Raw genomic sequence first — 23511 nt, forward strand, 5'->3', positions numbered from 1 at the left:
TTTTATTTACTATGAAAATAGTGGCAATAAATAGTAGAATCTGGAAAAATGGTGGTTATTATTATAACTTTAATATAGATACAGCTAGGAATGTGGGTTTCATCCCAAGATCAAATACCATTGCAAATAATTTTCATAAATATCTGCATTAATAATTAGGTGACTGTGAATATTTCATTTAGCCATCAGGATTTACTCAAGAAGGAAGAAAATTTGAAAATGTACATTGTCTTAAAGTACAGTGGTATCTCAGTTCATGAACTTAATTTGTTCTACGATTTTAAAAAAGTATAGCCACATTTGTGTTTGTGTGGGAAAGATGGCCACAGCTGTGTTTGTCACCTGATGCAGAGTTTGCAAACAAAAACAAAATTTTTCCAAACACTTCTGTTTGCAAACCAAATTATTTGTGAACAAAAGTGATAGTGAAATTCTTAATAATATTCCTAAATGTTCTGCTTAGTAAAAAAATTGATCTTTTTGAAAGAAAAACACCAACTACAACATAAAAACAACTAATTCTACCAATAGTCAGAATTATTACCTCTACCTTATAATCTTAGTGTAGGAAAAACATTTTCAAAATCTAAAAATGTACCATATTATTTCATACATGCCAGAAACTTATCTAGTTAGTATAGGTGGCAGTACAAGAGTAGGTTGCTTCATTAATAGATCTTTAACAATAATAATAAAGTTTTCTTTGTGTTTTAATTTTCTAAATGCTGAAGATTCAATTTAACATTAAAGCAACTGGGTGTGAATTTGAGAACTAATCATACCGTCTTAAATTTTATTGAAATCAGTTTATTGACAGGCTTGGAAGGTTAGGAATGTTGTCATGTTTGTAGCATGTTTAAGAAGGCAGTAATTCTAAAAATTTCAATTAAGGTCAAAACGTACTATAGGCCAATTCCAATAAACCATTTGTTTAGACCAATAGTGCAAGAGTTTAAGAAAGAATTACAGGAATGGTTGATCATCCGCTTCTGCTAATTAATTCTTAATTAGGAAGTAATTTTGAGTTCTCTCTAGTAAAATAATAAAAATGACCTTACTATATTATAATGCAGTGGGACTGCATCATAACAAATATATGTAAAATCAATTATCCCTGATACAGGAAAAAATGTTCAAGCAGGCTTAATTCTCATCTGACCATCTCATTTAATGAGTCTGTAGTCCAGAATAAAAGGAGATAACAAATGTAAAATTGCTGTCTCCCCTGTTGGTCTGGGTCTAACATATCTGAGGCATCTCATTATGCTAAGTGTAGAGCTAATAATTAAATACATAGAGTTATTAAAAATGTATCTTGTCTGACCCATAAATGCAAAACATTTATATTATTCATGATTCAGTTGAGGAAATAGCAATCTATTCCAAACCAGGAAGTATGTCTGTGATTAACTTATCTATGTTTTCTAATTTTAGGATAATTTAAAAATTTTCAATAGTAATTCTGGTCTCTGATGAATTCCTTACATTATGAAGCAAACCTGTTTGTGAAATTCAAGTTCACTGTATGGTGTTATCTGACACCAGAAAGGATGAAGGTGCAGGGCTAGCAAAGGCGGCTTGTACTCACAGTCAGCATCAGCAAACACAATGCAAGGGCTCTTCCCCCCCAGCTCCAGGGTGACCCTCTTCAGATTGCTCTTCCCAGCAGCTTCTTTGATTATTTTGCCAACCTGAAATGGAGCATTACAAAGGAGGAGACTTTCTATGTCCTCACGAAGACAAGTTTAACATTTTATATTTATGTGATGTTTGTGGCATTATTAAGTTTCATTTGGAAGAAACACAGAGGGTTTTTTTTCAACAATTGGCACCTGAAGACTTTTTTTTTTTTTTTTTTTTTTTTGGTCCTTACGCTTGCGAGGCAGGCTGTGGAACCACTGAGCTAAATCCCCGGTTCACCTGAAGATTTTAAACGATCCCACATGCAAGTATTTAAGCACACAGATAAACCGGAAAAATATTCATGGGCAACACAGCAGACATACAGAGCACAATGGAGGTCTTGATGTGCAGGGCTAGAGAGGCTTTTCTTTGGCTTTTCAACTTCCCTCTATGGACATTCCAGAGCTCTGTCCAGCCAACTGGTGCATTTCTACCTCTTGAGTCTCATCTGTCTTTTCCTCATTTTATACCCATCCCAACCTGGATTGCATTCGAGTCTGGCCCTTATTTGCAGTCCAGCTCAGATTTTTTAGCTTTTTCTTGATTCTTTCCTTTATAACTGTTGATATACATGACCTTTTCTTCTCCTGGTCTCCCAATAAGCCTCATAAAGACTCTTTCATAGTCAGAGACAGCCTTAAATTGTATTAGTTTTATTAGTATAAATTTGCATAAATTTACCAAGTAGGTTATCACCTCCATGGTAGTAATTGCCATGTCCTGTCCCTGCATACCTCTCCTCAGTAGTGTTTATTATGGTGGGCTCATTTAACTACTGATTGATATTTCTCTTTTTCCTTGCATGTCCTCCCTCCCTTCACCACACACACCTCTGGACAGTGGAGTTAGAGAAAGAAATAGGATCTGTTCTGTGCTATTACTTCAGTTAGGAGGACTCTTCTGGTTCTGGTTTCTTCCTGAATGCCAGTAGCCTCTTCTCAGACAAAGACAATTGTTTTCATTTCTTTTTTCTCCTTTGTGGATCACTTCCCATAAATTATATTACTATAGATTATTGTCTGTGGTGGTGGGGTTGTTGTTGTTTTTCTATTTTCTAAACCTGGCTTGTTTTTATAATTTTATTATTTTATTGACACTTAAATCCACTAAAAGAATCTCTTCTTTTCTCTTTATATAATAATTTTATTTTGAGTCTTTTAGTCTGGATTTCTTTTCCCACTGCATGTGTCAGAAAAAGTTCCTACTCCTACTAAACAAAAAGATATTTGTGCATTTACCTTTCATGCAGTTGCTGAAGTAACTGGTGCTATGCCTTACAGAACAGAGCATTAGTGAGTCTGCTGAAAAGGTTTCATGGGACTCAGTCAATCTCCTACAAGTAGATTAATAAAGCTAAACTAAGTGTAGACCTGTATTAGGGAAACCCTGTCCAAAATGTCTTTTATAATCCATTTTCCTTTACAACATATTTCATATGACCATTTTCAAAAACTGAATTTTCATTTAAGGTGATTAAGAATATTTTTCCTTGTCCCTTTAAGCTCCCTGATTACAAATTTAACAAGGATACTTAACATTTCTGAGACGCATTGCTAGGAGGAGCAGCATCAGAATGTGAACCCAGAAGTTGCCTAGTCTTCTAATCCCAGGGTTTCTTTTTGGGAGGTAAAATATCCCCAGAATTCTGCAGGATCTTTGGGATGAACCAAGATGAACAGGAAGTGATGCTGGCAGTAGGGTCAGGGAGCAGCAGACAGACTGAAGGACTGAGGGACCTGGAAATGTCCCTGGTGTCTATATGGGGAAAGTTTACAACTCCAGGCTGGGGAACATGTGGCTTCTTCCTGTATCTTTTCTGCAATGATTTCAATAGTTACTGGCACACCCTGAACATTCTCAACTGTCCACAGAAAATCCTGGATGCAGGGTTGTATTTTCCTTATCTCAGGCATTTGCACAAAGCAACCTATTTCTACTCTATGAAAAGCAAAGAAAAATATATCTTTATTCACCTAGTTTTAGAAAATCAAGAAAAATAAGATTTAACATCCCATTTCAAATTTCTACGTAAATAGATTTTTAAGAAACATTGGAGTGGATTACTAGGATTATAAAATAATCAAATTACCTTCAATTCACTACCTAGATATGTAGGTGTCCAACCTTTGGCTTTCCTGGGCCCCACTGAGGGAGGAGGAATTGTCTTAGACCACATAAATATATAATGATGTGCATGAATAATGAAATTTTCTTTTATATTTTTTATTAAGATATTTTTTTAAATGGCCAGTGGCTTGCAGGCTGCAGGTTAGAGAGCCTTATGGAATGTTTATTTTGTTTCTCAATCTTCAGAGTGTTCGACATGTAACCATTTCTCAAAGTCCAGAGGAAGTTTCAGCAGCCATCTGGAGATCTGTGTGTGTGTGTGTGTGTGTGTGTGTGTGTGTGTGTAATTTTAGGATAGCCAGCCTGGAGCTAGAAAGCAGAAAAATTGAGTGAGACCATCAGAATATTACAAGGAAACTGAGCTTCTTGCTCCCTTTCAGAAGGTACAGGGAAGAGAGTCTCAAATAAGGAGCTCAGGGTGAGACACTGCTACTCAATTTTCATAATCTACAGGGTACAGATGCATTCATTCATACAAATCACTGTGGCCTAATTTATATTTGCCATCATAACTTTACCAATCACGTGACACAGTCCAAGTAGCTCTATTCCTTGTAAGGAAGGTAATGAATATGCTCAGAATAGTTTTGTCCTTTGGGATTTACAATTAATATTTCATTTCATCTAAACTATAATGCTTATATTGTATAAACAAATTCTATAAACAGAATAAGGAACAAACCAGTAAAATGAACTCCTGTTTTAAGGGAGTGTTGGCTTCAAAATAGTTGCACGAACATCCTTCAGATAGTTAGAGATGTGGACATTTTTAATGGTCAGGCTGAATAAGTAGCATTACCTCTGTTGATCCTGTGAAGGCCACTTTGTCAATGTCCATGTGTGAAGAGATGGCTGCCCCTGCAGTGGGCCCATAGCCAGGGACAATATTCACCACTCCAGGAGGAAAACCTGCCTAAAAGGATAAAAAGCAAAACAGTCACAACAGAACTCAGAATGATACAAGATAGGGGAGCATGGGATGGAGGTTGTTTCTTCGGGCTAATCTTGTGAGTTTGCTCTACCAAGAAAAAAACGCATCTAAGTGGCTTTATTCTTTATTCTTCATTGCTATTATTTCATTTCTTAGCCTATATAAAAATATCCTCAATGGAGGCAATCACTGGCAGTTGGAAAGCAGCTTAACATTACAGCATTGAAAGGGTGCTGTATTAGTTTCACCAGGAATTTGTGTTCATGAGAGTCAGATAAAAGCAAGGAAACAATGGTCACCAGGTGACTGACTCCGAGCCTCCCACCTGGCTTCTGGTCTGCAAATGGGGGAGACTCATGTGCTCTGACTGACAAAATTCCAGCTAGCAACCCTGCTCAGGGCACCCTCACCAGTGGATGGAGTCTTTGAGGAGAATGCAGCTGACAGTAGCACTAAATGAGGGCCTCCCACTGCAGCTGGGGCTCTTGCATTCTTGTGCATGCTTTGACCCAGGAAACTTACCTCTTTAATTAACGATGCCACGTGAAGAGCAGTGAGGGGAGTCTGCTCTGCTGGTTTGACAACCACTGTGTTTCCACAGCTCAGGGCAGGCCCTATCTTCCACACCAGCATAAGCAACGGGAAGTTCCACTGGAAAGCAACATTCCACAATGGAGTCTTTGTTTTGCTCAAAGGCACAGTTACTAATGTAACTTAGACATTATAAACCTTCCCCTTCTCCTGTAGCTGTTAAATAATGATTAGTGGTTTTGTACAGACATACAATGTATTGTATTTCAAGTCATGGACAGAACCAACTAGTAAACGGTAAAGCTCTAACTAAAGCAGATAGAAGAAGGGAAAAGGAGGGAGCCCTTGAATTTAAGCAAGTGCTGTTATTTTGAATTGTTATTGTGGCAGGAAAAAATAATCATTGGATGATTTTGTATACAATCAAGCATATTGTAAGCTATCTATGTTTTAAGAAGTGTGATTATCTCTTTTTTCTGTAGGTTGTTTATTATATTTACTCAATAATGTTATTTAGTAACATTTATTTATAGTAAAAATATTCTCTTTTTTTTGTGGTGCAGGGTTCCAACCCAGGGCTTCGCACATACTAAGCATGTGGTTTCCCATTGAGCTACACCTCAGGCCCAGGACAATAAAAGAAAAAGATGTCTAAGGTCATTAGTACAAGTCTTTGTGCTCAGATCTTAGAGCAATCACAACCACCCCTGTGAACTCAGACAAGTTACTTGTTCTCTGTGTATTAATTCATCATCTGAAAGTGCTAATAATATCCTCTGTGCCTCAGAAGATTGCCCTGAGATTTAACAATGTGGGGTAAATGCTTAAACACATTAGCTATCATTAATATTTAAGGGTATGTAGTTATTTTTTAACAAACCAGCACATTCATTAATAATGTTGATGTGTTTACCCTTCAAACTCATTGAAACAAAAGATAAGTGATTATCCTTTTTTTATTTAAGAACTTCAGAACACTGACTTCTCTTTAGTTGACTTTTCAAGTATTTCTGCTATTTTTTAGACAGTCTTCTCTGCTGAGTTTAAAAGAAAATTTTCATGATTTCACTTAAAATTACTATTTTCTAGTAGGGGAATTTGGAATATGAGAGCCTCTTATCTAAAGGTACAATATATTCCATACAGTGATCTAAATGCCTCTGGTATCATTTATTCCATTTTAATTAAAAAGTATTTTTAAGGACTTGAACACTTGTTACCACTACTGTCTCAGAGGAGGTCTCAGAGGAGACAGAGTGGTGGAGAGGAGTGAGCCCCAGCACATTCCAGGGAAGGGTTGTCCTGCAGCAGAGGAGCCCACGGTCATGTCTGTCACACGGTTATAAGGCACGGCTCTTAACAAGAGAGCATAATGCAAATTTTTTGAAAACAACCCTTAGAGTAAGAGTTTAAGATTTGTTGATGCAGTAACATTGAAACGTGTTTGAGAGTTATGTCAGGGTATATATAGTTTCCTGTACTACCTAATTAATATCCTAGAAATTCAGTAACAGAAAGAGCAGGTTAAACAAATACTAGTTGTTGAAATTTACCTCACATTTAACTGACATACAAGCATTCATTTGTAGAAGAAATTTGTGTCACCAAATCTTATAGAATTCATTTTTTTAAGTATATAGGAACTTACAGGAATGATTTGGCCACATACTCCAACAGGCTCATGCCTTGTGTAAGTGAAGAAGTCTCCATCTGGAAAATAAAGCACACACCCAGCCCTACAGAGAACTGATATATTCAACACTTGTGGGGTGCAGACTTGAAGTTGATATGAGAGGAGGTCGAAATAAATACGTAATTAATAAGAAAGCAGAAAGCATATCTCCAACAATTTACAAAACAAGAATGTGAGCCCTCAAATAGCAAATTGGAATAACAGAAATCATAAAACTGAGTTAGATAAAAGTAAATGTACAAGATTAGAAAATATCTGAAAGATAATTCTGTTTTTCATAATTGAGGCAGGTTTTCTATATTATGCAATTCTCAAAGTTTTATAGAAAAAAGATAAAGGAGATAGGTTCTTATCTAGCTAAAAGAAGAATAATATTCAAATGCAGCAGCTCAAAGTTCTATCAGTAAAATAATCCCTTTTAAAAAATATGATTTAAAAATAATGAAATTTTAAAAGGATTTCCTAGGAGTAATAAGACTCTCTACTGATTTTCTCTAAAATGTTGTTTTATTTTTGCCTACCTAACAAAATACAAGCTCCTTAATCCATAGGGGAAAAAATGCACAAAATAAAGGATAATTTTTTTCTGCCTAGAGTTGACTAATTAATGTGTTTCATAGTTTGATGCAGTCTGAGAGTGCCATTGTTCTTTATATTCAATTCTATTTGACTCCCCACAGCAAAGACTGTCTTTCTGAAGATCCACATATACTTTAAATGACTTTTCCCATGTGGTCTGAAGGTAAAGTCAGACAGTCACTAATATAGCCACCTTTCTTGGCATAACTATACTTTAATTTTTCTCTTTTAGCTTCCTGACTACCACTTGTAAAATACTGGATGTTCAGTTAGAATAGAAATGCAAATCAGGGCCCGTCTTAGTGGCATGTTTTATTGTTCCAGGTAATACATTTATATGAGTTATATTCTACCTACGTAATTTCTCAAATTTATGCTTTTTCATATGAATTTTTTTATATTTCTATGTTGTTATGTGTATAGCCTACTAAATAAACATATACTTGCATATTTATATATACAACTTCTTAACTCAGATTATTAACACAGTTTCATCTTGTTTTGAAGCTATTTGAAATAAATCAGTATGAATTAGTTTGTTTAATTGTTCTAGTCTAACTGTACTGAGTTTGAACAGGCACAGATAACCTTTGCTGTCTCATAGTGGAGCATACAAAGACGCTTAAATAATTACATTATGGAAAGGGTTTAAATGTCACTATGGGAATAAAACCCAAATAATTAATCTCAAAGGCCAGCTCTGAAAAGTTTGGGCCCTTAGGTAGCTGCCTTGAATCAGTAATCGTAGTCATGAGAATGTTCCTACTTTAACAGTTTCTAAAATACTCATGGGGTTATCTTCCCCATGATTATGTTGACAACTTTAAAGGCTATTCAAGGAATTTTCACAGAATTTCCTAGTTTAGAACTGTTGGTTTAAAGTCAGGGGAAAAGTATCTTTGCTTCCTTTGGCTGGCATCTTTAGAGAGAGAGTTTGAAATTACTCGGCTCTATAGTAATAACTGCAGCCCTACCACTATGGAGGTTTCCCCAAGCCTCTCACCTATAGGTATGGTGCGGCCCTGGATCTTGTCAGCCCAGCCTGCACAGTAGCGTAATGTTTTTATGCAGCCTCCTAAATCCATCAGATACGCATTAGAAAATAATTTTCCAGCATTCATTGACTCCATTGTCTGAAAAACAGATTAATCCCCAAATTTAAAATTCCACAAAAAATTTAGATTAAAAATATATATTGGCATGATTTTGAATAGTCATGTGCTAGAGAATTTTGGAAGTAGAAGAAATCTTACTTTGTCTAATTTCTTCTTTAAAAAAGAGAGAAAAGAGTTAAAATGACTTGCCTATAGATATAGATAGACACATTAAATATTTTGATGAGCTAAACTATGGAGAAATAAGATTTATTATAGAGAAATATTTTGGACACTTTCAACAAAGTAAATAAGATTTTCCAGTAGGATTTCAGGGTCAAGTTTGAGAAACCAACTACACTATTCTACAAGATTCACACTGCATATGACCTTGCTACAGTTCTAGAGTAAAGGAAAGATATGTCTTTAATTTGGCTTAACTCAGGAATTTCCAAAGCTTATCCTGTAGAATCAGTTATGGGAGCAGAAATTAGCATCATCCAGAACTAGAGAGCAGATAATTACTACTCAAGGGTTGACAGTCCTATAGGATAAGGAGATGAAGTCTTTTCCTTTTTTCCTAGAGTGCAAGTAGTGCTCGCTACAACCACTCAAGTTGTCAATTCAAACAGTGAATGCTTTGGAGAGCTCTCCCTATGCATCCAGTTTGGTTATACTCACTGCCAGCAGCAGTCGATCTCTTTCAATTAAGTCAGCCAGCTTGTAGAGGAGGCGTCCCCTCTCTGAAGCATCCATAGTACGCCATGGAGAGCCAATCTGAAAGGCCTGTCTTGCGGCCTTCACTGCTTTGTCAACATCTGCCTGTAAGTCAGACAGAATTCAATTCAATACGCTCAACATAGTGGCAGAGCAAATCCAGTGGGAAAAACCCTTTCAAACAGACTGGACCTACTTATGAACAGATGCTGTGTCCCCATTAGCTCCAAGTCTGACACATTCTACATAGTAGGACTGACACCTGCTGAATAATCTTAAAATGATGAGCTCCTCACATGTAACACAGGCTTGATTTCCTAGATTATAAATGTTATAATATTTTTGAGTGTTTACCATATTTAGAGTAATGTTCTAATAACTTTACATATATTAACTCATTTGATTCTCATTAATCTCATAGGGCCAATATATTCTCCACTTAATAGATGAAGAAAGAAACAGAGGAGAGGAGAAACAGATTTGCTCAAGGTCAATAACTAAATGTGGCTGAACTGAGTCTTTTTTAAAATTCTTTTATTGGTACATTTTAGGTATACAATATGTTTACACTTTTCATTGGGTGCCTGTACCTGTACGTGATGTATCTTAGTTCTTATTTTATTCCCCATTACCTGTGCACCCTTTACCCCCTCCACCCTTCCCTATTTAAATAGATTTCCTTTACATTTTTTTTTTCTTTTCTCTTAATTTTTCCTTTCCCTTCTTCCCTTTCCCTTCCTATCCTACCACCCCTACACCTTTGGACCTTTTCCTATTTCAAGTTATCGATTATTCATTTTAATTATTTTAATCCTTATTTACACTTTCAGTTTCTCACGCTAGAGAAACTATTTGGTATTCACAAATGTGTGTCCTATTTATTTCACTTAAGAGTGTGGCCTTGCCGGGGATTTAGCTCGGTGGTTCCGCCGCCTGCCTCACAAGCGGAAGGACTCAGTTCAATCCCCGGTACCAAAAGGGAAAAAAAAAAGAGTATGATCTCAATATGCATCCATTTAGCTATTAAAGAAAAAGAGTATGGCCTCGATATGCATCCATTTAGCTATAAATGTCTCTAGTTTCTCGTACTTTATGGCTGAGTAGTACTCCATTTTATAAAAAAAAAAAAAACCACGTCTTTATCCAGTTTCCAGTTGATGGGCACTTGAGCTATTTCCAAGCTTTAGCTATTACAAACTGTGCTGCTATGAACATGAGTGCACATATATCACCGTGGTATGATTCTTTTAATTCTTTGGGGAAGATACCCAGCAGGGGAATAGCTGGGTCAAATGGGACCTCCAGCCCTAGTTCTTTGAGGTATCTCCATACTGATTTCCACAGTGGTTAAACCAGTCTGCACTCCCACCAACAATGGAGAAGAGTTCCTTTCTCTCCACACCCCTGCCAGTATTTGTTATTGGCTGATTCCTTGATGGCAGCCATTCTTTCTGGGGTGAGGTAGAATCTCAGTGTTGCTTTCATTTGCATCTCTCGAATGACCAGTGATGTTCAACATTTTTTCGTGTATTGGTTTGCTGCTTTTCCTTCTTTGTCTGAGAAATGTCTGTTCATTTCAGATGCCCGTTTTTGAATTGGGTCTTTGAATTTGAGGGGTCTGATGTTTTTCAGTTCTTTGAATATTTTAGATAGTAGCCCTTTGTCTGAGTTACAGCTGTTAAAAATTTCTTCCCACATTGTAGGTTGTCTGTTAGCTCTGTTGGTGGTTTCTTTTGCAGTGCAGAAGCTTTTTAATAAGATGAGATCCCAGTTGTTGATTCCTTGTGCTAATTCCCATGCTACTGAGGTTTTGTTCATAAAGACTTTTCCTATGCCAATGTCTTCAAGAGTTCTACCAAACTTATCTTCCAGAAAGTTTAGTGTTTCTGTTTTAATATTTAGATATTTAATCCACTTTGATCTTACTTTAGTGCATGGTGATAGGTATGGGTCTAGTTTTAGTATCTGGCAGGTTGAAATCCAGTTTTTCCAACACTATTTATTAAATAAGCTATCTTTCCTCCAATGAGGGTGGTTGGCACCTTTGTCAAAGATGAGGTGGCTGAGTATGTCTAGAGTTGTCTCTGCACTTCTAATCTATTCCACTGATCTTCGGGTCTGTTTCTTTGCCAGTGCCATGCTTTTTTTTTTTTATCACAATAGCTTTGTAATATAGTTTCAAGTTGGGGATTGTGATACCCCCAGCCATGTCTCTGTTGCCTAGAATTGCTTTTGCTATTCTAGGTCTCTTCTGATTCCAAATGAATTTTTGGATTATTTTCTCTAGTTCTGTAAAGTGTTTTTTTTTCTTTTTTTTTTTTTTGTTTTTGGTTATGGGGATTGAAATTGGGTCCTTGCGCTTGTGCAGCAGGCAATGAAACCTCTGAACTAAATTTCTGGCCCCTGTAAAGCATATTGTTGGAATTTCAATTGGGATTGCATTAAATCTATGTAACAGTTTTGGAAGTATGGCCATTTTCACTATTGACTCTTCCTCCCCAAGAACAAGGGATGTCCTTCCATTCTCTTATATCCTCTTCCATCTCATTTTTCAAAGTGCTGCAGTTTTCAGTGTAGAGGTCTTTTGCTTCCTTTGTTAGGTTGATTCCCAGATACTTCATTTTTTTTGGATGCTATTGTAAAAGGAATTGTTTCCCTAATTTCTCTCTCAGTGAGTCTGCTATTTGTTCATATGAAGGCTATAGTTTTTTGAGTGTTGACCTTATATCGAGCTACTCGACTGAATCTGTCAGTTAAGTCTAGAAGACTTTTGACTGAGTTTTTTGGGTCTTCTGCGTAAAGTATCATATCATCAGCAAATAATGGCAGTTTAACTTCTTCTTTTCCTATTTTTGTTCCTTTTACTTCTTTCTCTTTTCTAATTGCTGTGGCTAATGTTTCCAGAACAATATTGAACAGGAGTGGTGATAGTGAGCATACTTGTGTTGTTCCTGATTTTAGTGTGAAGGATTTCAGTTTTTGACCATTTAGCATGATATTGCAGTTGCTTTATCATAAATAGCCTTATTCAGGTTGAGAGAAGGACCTTCTATTCCAATTTTCTGTAGGGTTTTTATCATGAATGGGTGTTGGATTTTGTCCAGTGCCTTTTCTGCATCTATTGAGATGATCATATGGCTTTTGTCCTTGACTCTGTTAATATTGTGTATTACATTTATTAATTTTCGAATGTTGAAACATCCTTGCATCCCTGGGATAAATCCAACTTGGTCAGGGTGTATGATCTTCTTGGTGACTGTCTGTATTTTGTTTGCCAGTATCTTGTTGAGGATTTTTTGCATCTATGTTCATTAGGGAGATTGGTCTGTAATTCTCTTTTTGGGTTGAGTTTTTCCCTGGTTTTGGAATCAAAGTAACACTTGCTTCCAGGAATGAATTTGGAAGCCTTTCAATTTCCTTGATGAGTTTAAAGAGTAATGGTGACAGTTCTTCTTTAAATGTCTTGTAGAATTCAGCAGTGAAGCCATCAGGACCTGGGCTTTTCTTTGTTGGTAAATATTTTATTACATTTTCAATTTCACTCATTGAAATTAGGGTGTTTAGAATTTCTATATCTTTGGCAATTCATATGTATCTAGGAATCTGTCCATTTCTTCTGTGTTTTCCATTTTATTAGAGTATAGGTTCTCAAAGTAGGTATTGATGATCCTCTGGATTTCTGCTGGGTCTGTTGTGACTTCACCTTTTTCATTCTTAATTGCATGGATTTGAGCCTTTTCTTTCCTTCTTTTTGATAAGGTTGGCTAAAGGTTTATCAATTTTATTTATTCTCTCAAAAAACCAACTCTTTGATTCATTAATTTTTTTCTAGCATTCTCTTAGTCTTCATTGCATTGATTTCTGCTCTGATCTTCATAATTTCCTTTCTTGTATGAGCTTTGGGTTTGTTATGCTCTTCTTTTTCTAGGAGCTTGAGGTTCTGCATTAAGTTATTTAACTGAGTTCTCTCTTTTTTCCTAATATGGGCATTCACTGCTATAAATTTCCCTCATAGAACTGCTTTCATTGTGTCCCATAGATTCCTGTATGTTGTACTGGCATTATCATTTACTTGTAGAAACTGTCTAATTTCTTCTTTAATTTCGTCTGTGACCCATTGGTTGTTCAGGAGGGTGTTATTCAGTTTCCATGTGTTTATGGGCATTTTGCAGTTTCTCATGTTATTGATCTCCAATTTTATTGCACTATGGCCTGATAATATACAGGGGGTAACTTCAATTCTTTTACATTGACTTAGACATATTCTATGAGCTAGGATGTGGTCTATTTTGGAGAATGACACACGTGCAGCTGAAAAGAATGTGTATTCTGATTTTTTGTGGGTGGAACACTCTATGAACATCTAATAAGTCCATTTGTTCAATAGTTTGGCTCAGTTCTAGAATTTCGTTGTTAAATTTCTTGTCTAGATGATCTGTCTATTTGTGATAGTGGGGTATTGAAGTCCCCCTCTACAATTGTATTAGTGCTTATTTGGTTTTTCATATCCATTAATATTTGTTTTGTATGGTTGGGGGCATTCGTATTTGGTGCATATATATTTAGGATTGTCATCTCTTCCTCTTGGATTGTTCCCTTCATAAGGATGTATGATCATCTTTGTCTCTCTTAATTAGTTTTGGTTTGAAGTCTACTTTGTTTGCAAATAAGATTGTTATCCCTGCTTTTGTCCAGGTTCCTGTCTCATGAAGAACTGTTTTCCATGCTTTTACTTTCAGTCTATGAATTTCCTTTTGAGTTCGGTGTGTTTCTTTTTTTTTTTTTTGTACCAGGGATTGAACTTGGGCCCTTGCACTTGCGCAGCAGGTGGCAAAACCACTAAGCTAAATCCCCGGCCTAGATGTATTTCTTGTATACAGCATATTGCTGGATTTTGCTTCTTAATCCATTCTACCAGTCTATTTCTTTTGATTGGTGAATTGAGGCCATTAACACTGATGGTTATAATTGACAGATATTGACTCATCCTTGTCATGATGTTTTACTGTTGTTGGCTCTTTTATTTCTTATTTTTTCCCCCTTTCCCTTTATTGTCTTACCTTGCCTGGTGGCTTCCCAATATTGGGCCTCATGGAATTGTGACCTTCATTGTCTTTTTCTAGGATATTGCTTAGAATTGTTTGGAATGCTGGTTTGGTGTTCATGAAATTTCTCAGGTGTTTTTTGTTGTGGAAGTATCTAATTTCCCCATCAATTTTGAAAGGTAATTTTGCAGGATACAATAGTCTAGTTTGGAAGTTATTTTCTTTTAGGGCTTGAAATACTTCCCTCCAGGCTCTCCTTGATTTGAGGGTTTGTGTTGAAAAGTCTGCCATGATTCTGATGGGCTTTCCTTTGTAGGTGATTTGTTTCTTTTCTCTGACTGCCTGTCGGATTTTGTTCTTCTATTGGGTTTCTGGGATCTTGACTATTATATGTCTAGGTGTAGATTTTTTTTGATCATGGCTAGTTGGAGTTCTATATGCCTCACTTCTCTGTATGTCCAATTCTCCACCTCTGTCTGGGAAGTTTTCTACTATTACTTCGATGAACTTTTTTTTTAATGTCATTTGTACTTTCTCCTGTTTTTTCATGGACTCCAATCAGTCTTATGTTGTTCTTCTTTGCATCATCTAGCAGCTGCTGGATTGATTTCTCATGGTCCCTTACTATTTTGAAGAAATCTCTGTTTTCATGGTCCTTCACTGCAACCCTGTCTTCTATATCTAATATTGTATCTTCAGATTCTCTTAATCTGCTCTGCATGCTTTCAATGGAGTTTTTAATCTCCTGAATCTATCTGTTTCAATCTGTTTCATGGTTTCCATTTCTTTCTTATGCTGGGCATTCATGGCTTCCAGCATGTTTCTGAGCTCATCTATTTTTTTTTTTATCTGTTTCTCTTCTAGAGTCTGTAATCATGTCTTTCATTCTGCTCACCATCTCTTTAGTTATCTGGAAGATTATTTCTGCTTCGAATTTTTCTAGAGCCTCATTCATTTATTTTGTTACTTCCTGTGCTCTCAGTTCAGGGTGTCCAAGTGGTTTATTATCAGACTTTTGCACCTCATTTCCTCCAGAATTTGCCTTTTGTGGGGTGGATGTCTGAGTTTGTGACTTGCTTAAATGTCTTCTCATTTTTGTTTTTGGTACTGTCCTTGATTTAGTTCCTGGGTTGATCCTTTGATGTTGCTTATTGTAAGTATCTTTGTTGATGTATTTAGAATCTTTATTGAATGATTGCTTCTCAGAGGTGTCTTCCAGATATAGGTGCTCTTTTTGAGTCTCTAGTGGCTCTGAGGCTGTCTCATTTTCATTTTACCAGGAAGGACAACTGATTAGATCAATCACAACATCTTAGACCAAGTGATACAATAAGCAACACAATAGCATCAAGTACCTCTTAGAAAATGACAATTTGTGGTAGTTATTAATCTATCACCTTTAACTGTGTGAATTAAATCAAAATCAAGGACCAACCTAACATATGTTTATAGTGAATAAACTCTTCAATATAGCAACTTTACCCTTTGGAATGGGGAGCTAGAAGGAGCTGGGGAGGGATAGGTAGGTAGAAGGATAGGGGAAGGTTAGCAGTGAGGACAGAGGACACAGGTGAGAGAAGGAAAGAGAAGAAAAGAAAAATAAAGAACTAATATGAATTAGGGGCAGAACAGGAACACAAAGGGAGATGAAGAACAATGTGGGACAGGAAGCGGGTGAGGGAGAGAGAGGAAGAAAAGAGAAAAGAAAGAAAAAAGAAAAATAAAAATTTTTAAAAAGTAGAAAAAGAAGGAAAAAATTAAAAATAAGAGCAAAAAAATAGTGGTAATTTTGAAAATAACAAATAAAAGATAAAAGTGAAGGGCCTCCTTCAGGTATGTCTCTTCTGTCACAATAGACAACGTGGGTAGGAGTGTGTAGTTATAAGTCAATGAGTCTCAGTAAGCCAGTCACAGACCTGTGAGAGTCATGCAGATTTCTGGCTGCAAGTCCCAAGTGGAGCTCCCTGTCCTCCTGCAAGTTTTAATTGTGCAAGGTTCTATTGCAGGTTCCAGCTGTCCTTCCCCTGAAGATAGTGCAGGTTCTGATGGCAGGTGATGATCCCTCTAACTTACCAAGTATGGTGGTCTGGTGTGTCTTTACTGCAGAGATTCTCTTCACTTCTTCAGTGGGCTTCAGTTATCATCAGGGAGCCTGAGAGAGGCCCTCTCTCTCTTGTTCATATCTGCAGCTCAGGACAATGGCCTTTATGTCCCCCTGAGCCTCTGTAGTGTGGAACCAGGTAGCTGCATAGCCAAGAGGCCAGAGGCAGCAGGAGGTGTGTGTGTGTGTGTGTGTGTGTGTGTGTGTGTGTGTATGTGTGTGTGTACTGAGTTGATGGAGTCTATCTGACCATGGATGATACCCTGCTCCTTTTTTTTTTTTACCAGAACCCTTTTAATGTAATTATTTTCATTCAAACGTATTCAAAAATCTGAATCATTTCCCTCCATTTACATTTCAAATTTATACAGTTTGTTTAGTCAGCTGAACAAAAAGAAAAGAAAGAAAAGGAAAGGAAGATATTTTTTGTTTTTGTTTTTGTTTGCAGCTGAATAATACAGGCTTAATTTATCTTTTCATGTCACATTTGCATCTGGATAGTTTCTTACATCCATTTTATTTTTGAAAAAGCACATTAATATACAATAAGTTTCTAATCATTACAGGTACTGAAGAGATTCCAGCACCCACTCATTTCCAGTGAACAGATAATGAGCTTATAGCCTGGTTGCAAGTACAAGGAGCAGATGCAAATACAATTGAAAAGGTACATTTATAATCAAAAATTCTTCCTATGACATTGTCAAAAAGCTACTCTCTACTCCTTTGGTGACTGGGCTCCAAAAGTTTCAAGCAAACTCAAGATCCCAAAAAGTGAGTATTTTTCTGGCCTCCAGGTACTCTACAATCTGTGTACACTTGTGAAAAACTTACTGAAGACTGAATAAGCACTTTTCTTTGCTAGTGAAAAGTAAACATTACAAACAGGTACTCATTCTTTCTATACAAAGGCCCAAAGGCAGAGAGAAAATGGAACTGTTCTGGAGATACTTCTGCACGTGAAAAAGCCCTCTTTTCCCTGGCAAGGTACAAAGAGATTTTTCTCAATTCCTAATTAAATAAAGAAATCACCTATTTTTTTATGGATAATGCACTCTTTACACTGATTCCTATAATGAATGTAATCATCAAGACTGCAAACAGGTATTAATGGAAAAAAATTATGTAAAGAGTAAAAAAAAACTTACATTGATTCAAACAAAAGTCAAATGGTAGAATAAATCCACACCAACAAAGTCTCTTTCTTTAACTAGCCTCCCTGCTTTCACTCAAGTTGCCTTCTGTCATACTCTTTCTTCTGCGTTGTGGTTTTCTAAAGCAGGTATACTCCTCTAGTTCTCTGATAATCAACCCTGATTACTCTATTCCCCTTTGGATCCTTGGGCAGACACCCACTCATCTACAAAATATGCCTACAATGAATATCACCATTCTTACATTACTAGTTCTTGTGTTTTTTTCCTTACCAAATCAACTGCAAATACTTTATTTTCCAACACCCCTCCCCACTTTTGCCAGACAGAATTGACCACTGTGTGGAAGATTACAAATCTCGACAACATCAAAAGCCAGAAGGTTGTAGCCTTTTGCAGAAGATCTAATTACCTTTGAGAATTAAGGTGGGGAGAAAAATATATTTTATTTTTTAAGTTGATTGCATTTAAACTGAATTCTAGGCAAAGATGACACCTCCCTGTTGGACAGCCACGGACCTGTTCCTTAGATTGTATTCAATTAAGAAGCCCCAAACTTACAAGTCTCAAAATTATTAACGTGGAAATAAATAAAAATATTTTCAAATGGAGATATTCTTTAATGTATGATAAGTTCGTGTCCTTGTAATCCTATGATAAGTTGAAAATACCCTAAGTCAAAAATGCATTTAACAGACCTGATCTACTGAACAATGTAGTTTATCCTAGATTAATTTAAACGTGCTCAGACTGCTTAGAGTCTATTTTATAGTAAAGTGTTGGACATCTCATTTAGTTTGTTAAAAGCATTACATTATATAGCACTGACTGTTTACACTTGGATTGTGTAGCAGACTGGAAATTGTGGTTTGCTGCTGCTGCATAGCATTTCAAGAGAATTTTGTACTGCCTATTGCTAGCCTGGGAGGAAAATCAAATTTAAAGTATGATTTCTATTGAATGTGTATTGCTTTTGTATCTTAATAAAGTTAAAAATTGGAAGTTGAACCATTGCAAATTGTTGATCATCTGTATTGATCACCAAACTAAGATGATCTGAAGCAAGAGAGATTTCTCAAAAGTGTAATCTGGTCTGATTAAGTGATCATAAATACAAGCAGAGATTTTTCAGTGTAATACATGAATCTCACCATCAAAGCTGAAAGAATGATGTGTATATTCAACAAAATGTATGGGTTCTCTGCTTGCTATCCTGATAAATGCATATACAGTGCATACTTTCAGCATTCAGTTAATCATATGGATTGGTTATATTTGACATTGTTTTATGCCTTAAGTCCTAGCCTTTCTCATGTTAAATTCAGAAAATACTCTTTAGAAAAAGAGACAGAGAGACAAATCAGAAGATTGTCAGTATGATGTGTAGATACTATGGCTTATACAATATCTGCAGCTCTGTGTTTAAACAGATCTGTGTGATATAGCTTTCATTTCAGTCCTTCTGCTCAGTGTCCTGCTATTGGCCTCAGCCAACTATGGGGTATCAGAAGTGCCCTGGCCCCCCAAAGGGATACGGAGGAACTGGCTTCAAGACAATTACTCTGTCATATGAAAAACACATCCTTAGAGAATGCTGTTATAAATAAAGATGTTCTTGTGGTTGAGTGTTTTCGATTATTCCTCTCCTTTGCTCATATTTAATATTTAATTTTTCAGGGGCCAAAATAGAGTAATGGTAGTTAATTTATAGTTTCGGAATGAAACAGTGTAGATTTAAATTCTAAGTCTCCCTTATTAGCTATGTAACTTTGGAGGCATCAAATCATCTACATCAATCCATCCATCCACCTAAAGGTTTCATACCCAATCTACTGCACAACATTCTTCTCATCAGTCTGCTAATGATAGAATAGTGAACTGAACAGATTGTCCTTTTGAAATATTCAATCAAATGGGAGGGACATACAGCCAAATCATTACCCCACTATCTTATATACCATGAATAACAGTATTCCAGAGGAATTGATTCCAGGACCATGTTACAGATAATCTAAGTCCACAGATGATAAAATCTTATATAAATTGATACAATGTTTCATATAACCTATACACATTCTCACATAAAATTTAAATCATCTGTGGATGACTTATAAAACTTGTTATAATGTAAATGTTTTACAAATAGCTGTTATGCTATATTGCTTATAGAATAATGATTAAGAAAAGTGTATGTACACATTCAGTAGAGATACAACCATGGTAGGCCTAACTTCATAGTTTATGGCAGCAACAGCATCAGCATGGTTGGTTGACTTTGCAGATGGGGAATTTGTGGACTCAGAGGGACACAGAGGTAAAATTTTGTGCTACATTTTAAAAGTTCAGTTTTCCTATCCATAAATTCAAGGCAACTGACATAATAGGGTTGTGTTGAAGATTAAATAAGGTAACCCTTGATATACATTTTTCCTGTGAGAAATATTATGTTATTCATTATATAGATATGATTGTTATTATAGTCTTAGAAGTCAAACTAGTGTTAAGAGAACTCTCAGCAATTTCAGTGTATTGTAATACTTGCTTTCAGTTTTCACTGCCAGATACAATTATAGGCTTTTATAATTTTATATTGTTGACAGCCGGCCCAAGTTCATTATCTTCCTTACCTAACTGTCTTGCCTATTGCTACCACGCTAATCTTTTTCATACAGTTTCATCTTATTACTCTCTCTTTCAATGTTTGAAACTGTTCCATTTTATCTACAGTGCAAGGCCAGACTCCTCTGTTTGGTTTTCAAAGTCCAGTATTCTTTGCTCCATCCCATGCCCACTGGCCCAAACTTTGTGTTCACATTTTTTTCTGTCCTATCTGACTCAGCTCCTTATTACTCTAGGATTCTCCTTGCCAAGAATGTTCCATTTGAACACTGTGCTTTCAAAATCCTACATATTTTTAAAGACTCAAATACTGCTTAACTTAACTAAATCCTCACTGTTGCAATCAGCTTGATGATAGTTACTAGTTAAGCGATTACTAAGCTTGATGAACTAAGATGTGTTCTTTACAGCCTCAAGTTACTACTGTAATTTTTATGGACCTTGTTTTACACGTACATAGGCCTCATGATCATGCAATCCAGCACAGAGTAGAACCAAAATTTGATCCTTTATCTGATCTAATTCTAGTTTTTATAGCTCTGCAGTGTTATTCTAATAAAGTCTCCATTGCCATTGATATTTACTATCTGTCTTATAATTTATGATATTTCATTTTTCTGGGCCTAGAATAGGAAGTGAACAAATATTCCATAATCTTGATTTTCAAACCCTATCACATTACCCTGATATTTTGTGAGGTTATATCTTACATAACTTACTTATATTGATATTTATATCAGAAGTCATATTTAACTGATTCCACTGTATAACAAAGCTTTTACATTATTCATAGCTAGTGGGCATAAAAGGTTGTTGCTTATTTTTTCTTTTTCTCTTTTTAAATTTCAAGACTAAGATTTTTATGTAGGGCTGGCACGTATAGGGATACAATCTTTTATTTATTTTCTATTTCATACTTATCATTTATTTGTGATGAGAACACTTAGAATCGACTCTTTGAACTATTTTTGGGTAGATGACATTGTTATTAACTGTAGACATTGTGTGATACTCTAGATCTCTTGAACTTATTCCTCCTAACTGAAATTTTTGAGCAATTATCGTCCCAACCACTGTACCCCAAAGTGTATTGTTGTGCTCTGGCCTAGTTTTGGAATTTCAAAAGACTTTTGGGTTTTGATGCCACAGGTTGAATTTGTAGAAATCCCTACAGCTCTGGGGAGTCTCCATTAGTAATTCCAAATGTGGAAATGGAGGCAAAACAGAGGGCATTTAAAGCTATCTTTAATTTTCTTTTAATTTATGAAAGTAATTCCATGGGCCAGGGATTTAACTCAGTGGTTTCGCCGCCTGCTGCGCAAGCGCAAGGACCCAAGTTCAATCCCCGGTACCCCCCCCAAAAAACAGTAATTCCACTTGTAAAAAATGACACAGTGGATATAATCTTTTAACTAACCAGAAAACAATTTGGTGCATTAACTCAGATTTGCTATTAGCAGTAACACTGTTGTCTATGGCACGTAAAATGTTCTTTTTTAAAGTAAAGATCCACAAACTGTTAAGGAAGACTGAACCCTTCAGTCACTTCCAGGTAGTAAATTTCCATATAAAATTTATTCGGATATAAAAAAATAGGTATCAGACCAGTTTTACTTTTACACTTCTCATAAGCTCTTATTTTAATGGAGATTTACTTTTATCCCCACCAATTATTTGTTGGTTCATACTTTAGTATCAGAACTGTTTTCAGGATTAGTCAATATGTACAACCTAAAAGAGCCATTGAAGTGAAAAAATTCCCACCCACATTTATGCTCCATTCTATTACCCCCATTTATTCTTGCCCTTCTTCTTTTCTTTTTGATACCACTTAAAGCCCATTCTTAGTTCCATTCTACTCATACATTAAATCCCTAAAACTTTTGGGTCATTATCTAAAAAGTTACTTCGAGAATATTAGGTTTACTGTGACTATGTAATTGACTAGATTTGTGGCTTTCACTAAATTAGTTTAGTGATTAATTAATTAAATTAATATTAATTAATTAATATAAATTAATTAAACTAATATTAGTTTACATTCATTGGCAAAGTTGTTCAAATAGTGATTATTCTCTAAAGGCAAAAGATTTTTTTTAAATAACTCTAAAAGAAATTCAATGATAGGAATTCTGAATGTTAAACAATTATTTTTCTTGAACTGTTTGTATCACCCACAATTTACTTTGAGTGATCTAATGTCCAGCTAATTCCATTATGATTGTGACCTGACTGGAAGCTGTGTTGAGTGTCACTGAGTGTCTCTGATCTCTTTGCCAGGTAGGAATATTGTCAATAAGCACAGAGCAACTCAGTGACAAACTGTTCAAAGGCTTATCATCAACTCTGCCTTACTACTCCTTATGAAGAAAGAAAATCCAATAAATTGTTCCAAGAAAAGGCCTCAGGCTTCCTGAGAAGGTTTCAACTGTGACCCAGGCATAGACATTTGTTTTCCTCATGGAAATAATCCTAATGGCAAAGCAAGATGTTATCTAGGAAGCCAATGGCAAAGTTAAGTGCTCAAGGTTCCAGAGGTAAAACACAAAGGCTATAGTTTTTCCTTTTACTAGTTGCAAACTACAGATTGTCAGTCTTTCTGCGAGTGACATTCATAACTATGTAGAGAAAGAATATGAGCTATCACAGCCTCACTCTACCAGTGCTCAGATCCCTACTGCTTTTTTACTTAGACTTGCTTGAGCCACTGAACCAACTGATAAGCATTTGAGATAAAGTTATGCGTGGATCTCTAGAAATCTCTGATATTAGGTATTTATTCTTTTTTGAATATGAAGAATGTATTCTCTTATTTCTTGGAATAGCTCATAGGATTCAGGCTTCTGAATCTTCTGGAGCGCTTTGCCAGGGATGATCCGTATTTCTCTGTCCAAGTCTGGTCTTGTAAAGCTTCACAGGCAAAATGGGTGTCACAGCATAATTTCCAGCCATCCTTTTATGTCTCTCAGTCCATGTCCTACTCCATCTTTCTACAGCCAAGTGATTTCCAACAGACACCCAAAACATACATTAGACAAGAGACAGCCTCTTCAATAAATCCTGCTGGGAAAACTAGAAATTTATATGCAAAAGCACAAAATTAAACCTGCATTTCTCACAATATATATAAATCAATATAAACTATGTCAAAGACCTAAATGAAAGATCTTAAACTGTCAAATCACATCGGCAAACACTTCAATATACTGGTGTAGGCAATGATTTTTTGGATAAAAC

General features: G+C 35.9%; 1 protein-coding gene across 2 annotated transcripts in view; it reads right to left on the reverse strand.

Annotated features, from left to right (window-relative positions):
• Window positions 1-23511, reverse strand: part of LOC101706446 (aldehyde dehydrogenase 1A1) — a 55675-nt gene that overhangs the window by 15258 nt on the left and 16906 nt on the right. The window contains exons 3-8 of one of the 2 annotated variants that reach the window (XM_004862517.3): window positions 9320-9460; window positions 8548-8677; window positions 6921-6982; window positions 5264-5392; window positions 4610-4723; window positions 1589-1691 (exon numbers count right to left, since the gene is read on the reverse strand). In XM_004862517.3, the coding sequence (XP_004862574.2) occupies window positions 1589-1691; window positions 4610-4723; window positions 5264-5392; window positions 6921-6982; window positions 8548-8677; window positions 9320-9460 (679 nt within the window). Of the gene's footprint in view, window positions 1-1588; window positions 1692-4609; window positions 4724-5259; window positions 5393-6920; window positions 6983-8547; window positions 8678-9319; window positions 9461-23511 lie in introns of both variants that reach the window. The other variant, XM_087184108.1, reaches the window with a different exon arrangement.

This window comes from Heterocephalus glaber, unplaced genomic scaffold (genome assembly GCF_053883595.1).
Source record: "Heterocephalus glaber isolate CG9 unplaced genomic scaffold, H.glaber_assembly_v1.0 deba00001481, whole genome shotgun sequence".
In the NCBI taxonomy this organism is placed as follows: Eukaryota; Metazoa; Chordata; class Mammalia; order Rodentia; family Bathyergidae; genus Heterocephalus; species Heterocephalus glaber.